Source organism: Arachis ipaensis, chromosome B07, assembly GCF_000816755.2.
Source record: "Arachis ipaensis cultivar K30076 chromosome B07, Araip1.1, whole genome shotgun sequence".
Taxonomy (NCBI): Eukaryota; Viridiplantae; Streptophyta; class Magnoliopsida; order Fabales; family Fabaceae; genus Arachis; species Arachis ipaensis.
In genome coordinates, this window is record NC_029791.2 from 81,295,896 (window position 1) to 81,300,851 (window position 4,956).

Sequence of the window (4,956 nt, forward strand, 5' to 3'; positions counted from 1 at the left end):
CTAAAAAATCATAAAAAAGATTCTTGAAGCAAGAAAAAGCAGTGAATACAAAAGCTTGCGGAAAAAAAAAAGAAAAAAAAATAACGAAAAAAAAAGAAAAAGAAAAAGCAAGCAGAAAAAGCCAAAAGCTCTTAAAACCAAAAGGCAAGAGCAAAAAGCCAATAGCCCTTAAAACCAAAAGGCAAGCGTAATAAAAAAGATCCAAGGCTTTGAGCATCAGTGGATAGGAGGGCCTAAAGGAATAAAATCATGGCCTAAGTGGCTAAACCGAGCTGTCCCTAACCATGTGCTTGTGGCGTGAAGGTGTCAAGTGAAAACATGAGACTGAGCGGTTAAAGTCGAGGTCCAAAGCAAAAACAGAGTGTGCTTAAGAACCCTGGACAGACGCTTTTTGGCATATGATTTAGTTAGTTTTTAGTATATTTTTATTAGTTTTTAATTAAAATTCACATTTCTGGACTTTACTATGAGTTTGTGTCTTTTTCTGTGATTTCAGGTATTTTCGGGCTGAAATTGAGGGACCTGAGCAAAAACCAGATTCAGAGGTTGAAGAAGGACTGCAGATGCTATTGGATTCTGACCTCCCTGCACTCAAAGTGGATTTTCAATTACGTTGGAAAGTAAACATCCAGGGCTTTCCAGCAATATATAATAGTCCATACTTTGCCCGACTTTAGACGACGCAAACTGGCGTTCAACGCCAGTTCCATGCTGCATTCTGGAGTTAAACGCCAGAAACAGGTTGCAAAGTGGAGTTAAACGCCAGAAACAGGTTACAAACTGGCGTTCAACTCCAAGAGAGGCCTCTACACGTTTAAAGCTCAATGCTCAGCCCAAGCACACACCTCTTTGAAGAAATGAAGGAATCGCAAAGCTGTCAAGCCGAGCTCTTTGCACTTAATCGATTATAACTTCAGCTACAGAGGTCCAAATGATGCGGTTCTAGTTCAGTTGGAAAGATAACATCCGGGGCTTCAAAATGACATAAAATTTGCCATAGTTGCATCGCGTTTAGGGATGCGCACGTGCACTGTACGCGTACACACCGATACTGCACGTGATTTATTTAATGCAACTCGTGGCTAGCAATTTGAGATGTATTTTGGGCCCAATCCAACTCATTTCTGATGCTATTTAACCCAAGGATTGAAGGGGGATGAAACATCTAGTCATTATTAGTTTAGTTTAGATTATTTTTTGAGGGAAAGTTAGTTTCTAGAGAGAGAAGCTCTCTCTTCTCTCTAGAATTAGGAGTAGGTTAGATCTAGATTAGAAATTCTTAGATCTAGGTTAATTTCATGCTTATATTTACTTTTCCTTTTGTAATTCTTCTTCTTCTACCTTTCCTCTTTCTAGTTTTGCATTTAATTCTTGTGATTTTCTACTTTTCTACTTTTATGTTTATGCACTTTTGTTCTTCTATTTTCTCTTTAATGCAATTTATGATTCATGTTCCTTTATTGTTGAAGTGTTTTGTTGTTGTTTAATTCCTTGCAATTGAGTAGTGTAGATTTACTTTCCTTGTAATTTACTATGCTCTCTTTTTATGCCTTCCAAGTGTTTGATGAAATGCTTGGAAGGATGTTAGAGTAGAATTTTATGCTCTTGGCTTGGGAAGGTAACTTAGGAACTCTTGAGTTACTAATGTCTAAGTAATTGATGATTGAGAGCCATTGACTCTAGTTCTCACTAATTGAATTGGTGGAGAGCTGTGACTTATGGACTTGGATTGACATAGCTCGTTTGACTTTCCTTTACTAGTTAGAGGATGATTTAATGGGGTTGATCCTTGCCAATTCTCATGTTGTGGTTAGTAATAGGGATAGAGATCCTTGACCACCAACCCTTGCGAAGACCTTTTTAGCTATTAGTTTACTTCCTTGCCATTTATCTTTCATGTCTCTTATCAAATCCCCAAACATAACTCATAATCAATAACAAGGACACTTTATTGCAATTTCTAGGGAAAACGACCCGAGGTTCCAATACTTTGGTTTATAAATTTAGGGGTTTGTTTTAGTGACAAACAATCTTTTGTATGAAAGGATTATTGTTTGGTTTAGAAACTATACTTGCAACGAGAATTCATTTGTGAATTCTAAACCATCAAAAATTTGTTCGTCAATAACCTTGCAAAAGTTTTGGAAAGATGCACTAATTCAAACCTTGTCTTAAATTTTAAGAAGTTTCATTTTATGGTTAGGCAAGGCATTGTTTTAGGACATATTGGTTCCAAAGATGGTATTTCTATAGACCCAGCAAAGATCAATATTATATCTAGCTTGCCTTATCCCTCCTCCGAGAGGGAAGTCCGGTCGTTCGTTGGACATGCAGGATTTTACCGAAGATTTATCAATGACTTTAGTAAGGTAGCATTGCCTCTATCTCGATTGTTGCAAAAAGACATTGAGTTTGATCTTAAGCAAGCAGTGCATGGAGGCTTTTGACAAGAGCTTAAGGTAGCATTGACCCAAGCTCCCATCGTGAGAGGGCCGGATTGGAGTCGGCCATTCAAAATAATGTGTGATACTTCAAACTATGCGGTGGGAGCCGCATTAGCACAGCGCGAGGGTAAGAATTTATATGTCATAGCCTATGCATCAAAAACATTAGATGGAGCCCAATCCAATTACACTACTACCGAGAAAGAGCTGTTGGCTATTATTTTTGCTTTGGATATATTCCGAGCTTATCTTTTTGGCTCTAAGGTGGTAGTGTACTCGGACCATGCGGCGTTAAAATATTTGTTGGCTAAAAAGGAATCCAAATTGAGATTGATTAGATGGGTTTTATTGTTGCAAGAATTTGACTTGGAAATTAAAGATAGGAGTGGTTCGCAAAACCTAGTGGCAGATCACTTGAGTCGCCTTGAACACACCGAAGGCGATGCCACTCCTATTAATGATTCTTTCTCCTTTGAGGGCTTGCAAGCAATCTCAGAAGTCATTCCTTGGTATGCACCAATACCCGATTACTTAGTCTCCCGCACCTTTCCTCCTAATCTCTCCAAGCATCAAAAGGATAAGCTAAAAAGCGAATCCAAATACTATGTATGGGATGACCCATACCTTTAGAGATGTGGAGCAGATCAGGTAATTCGGCAGTGCATTTCATAAACCAAAATTCCAATCAATATTGGAGGCTTGCCACTCCTCCGAGGGAGGTGCACATTATGGACCTCAAAGGACGGCAAGAAATATCCTTGATTGTGGATTTTGGTGGCCAACTCTTTTCAAGGACTCTTCTTTCTTTTTTAAATCTTGTTCTCAATGCATTAGATTTGGTAACATCTCTAAGAAGGATGAAATACCCCAACAAATCATGTTATTTTGTGAAATTTTTTATTTGTGGGGTATTGACTTCATAGGGCCATTCCTAAATTCTAATGGTTTTCTCTACATTCTACTTGCCGTTGATTATGTGTCCAAATGGGTGGAAGCAATACCCACTCGGACGAACGATGCTAATGTTGTCCTTTCTTTTGTGAGAAATAGTATAATTTGCCACTTTGGATCACCACGAGCAATTGTGAGTGACCAAGGGTCACATTTTTGCAATAAAAGAATGGAAGGACTCATGAAGAAATACGGTATCATACATAAAGTAGCCATGGCCTATCACCCATAAACAAACGGCCAAGCCGAGGTGTCCAATCGGGAGATTAAGCGCGTATTAGAAAGGATTGTGAAGTCTAATAGAAAAGATTGGACTACCAAGCTTACTGACACATTTTGGGCCTACCAAACGGCGTACAAGATGCCGATTGGCATGAGCCCCTTTCGGTTGGTGTATGGCAACGCTTGCCACTTACCGGTGGAAGTAGAGCATAAAGCATATTCGGCCGTCAAGGACTGCAATCCAAGTTTGGGTGGGGCCAGAATTGAGAGAAAGCTTCAATTAGTGGAATTAGAGTATTTAAGGTTAGAAGCCTATGAGAGCTCTAGACTCTACAAGGAGAGGATGAAAGCCGTGCATGACAAAAACATAAGAAGAAGAGAATTTAGAGCCGGCGATCTAGTCCTCCTCTACAATTCAAGATTGAAATTGTTGCCCAGAAAACTAAGGTCAAGATGGGAAGGTCCCTATCAAGTAGAGAAAGCGGAACCTTATGGGGTCTACCATTTGCACCATCCCTCAAGTCCGGATATCTTCAAGGTTAATGGTAATCGTCTAAAGTTGTATCATGGTGAGAAAATGAAAAGCAACAAGGAGATTGAGGTATTCCTTTTGGATGCACCTCTTGGCGAAGAGAATTGAGCTAGTGAAAGTCCAACTTAAGGACATTAAACAAAAGTGCTAGGTGGGAGACACCCCACCATGGTGAGATCTACCTTTTTGTCCCTTTTGTATATAGTTCTTGAACTCTTTCTTGATTTTGGTTGCTTAGCTATAGCATTGTTTGGATAGACTTGATTTTGATAACCTTAGATAAGTTGTTCATGAAGATTTGCATTGACTTTAAGTAGGTGGATTGATTGTATGGTAGAAAACACCCCATTTTTAGGTATTGCATGGAGTTTTGGGTGTTTTTGGTCCCTTTGGCTAGCTTGCCTACTGAATTTGAATCCACGCGTGGGCGTGCTAGACGCGTACACGTCTATGGCTTTCGCAGCTCCTGGAACAAAAATCCAGAGAGTTATACGAGCATTGGGCCAGCACTATGCCATATGCCCAACCCCACTCATGCGTGCGCGCACTTGGCGCGTACGCGTCCATATTCCTGAATACGCAATCCACGCGTGAGCGTGCAAGACGCGTGCATGTCAATTGCGTCACCTGCAACCCTGGTACATTTTCCAGAGAGTTAGGCAAACTCTGGGCTGAGACTATGCCCTGTGCCTAACTTGACTCACGCGTGCACGCACCTGGCGCGTACGCGTCCCTCTGCTGCTTTGCGAATCGACACGTGAGCGTGCATGGCGCGTCCGTGTCGATCGCCCCAGTCGCACACTTGGT

At 40.7% G+C, this 4,956-nt stretch overlaps 1 protein-coding gene across 1 annotated transcript; it reads left to right on the plus strand.

The window, feature by feature from the left end:
* LOC107607380 lies at positions 3,757 to 4,257 on the plus strand. The gene has a single exon (XM_016309343.1). The coding sequence runs from the start codon at positions 3,757 to 3,759 to the stop codon at positions 4,255 to 4,257; it is 501 nt and encodes a 166-aa protein (XP_016164829.1).

What these genes read in the sequence shown, in the direction of transcription:
- LOC107607380 (XM_016309343.1), top strand. Translation starts at nt 3,757, where the DNA reads ATGCCGATTGGCATGAGCCCCTTTCGGTTGGTGTATGGCAACGCTTGC.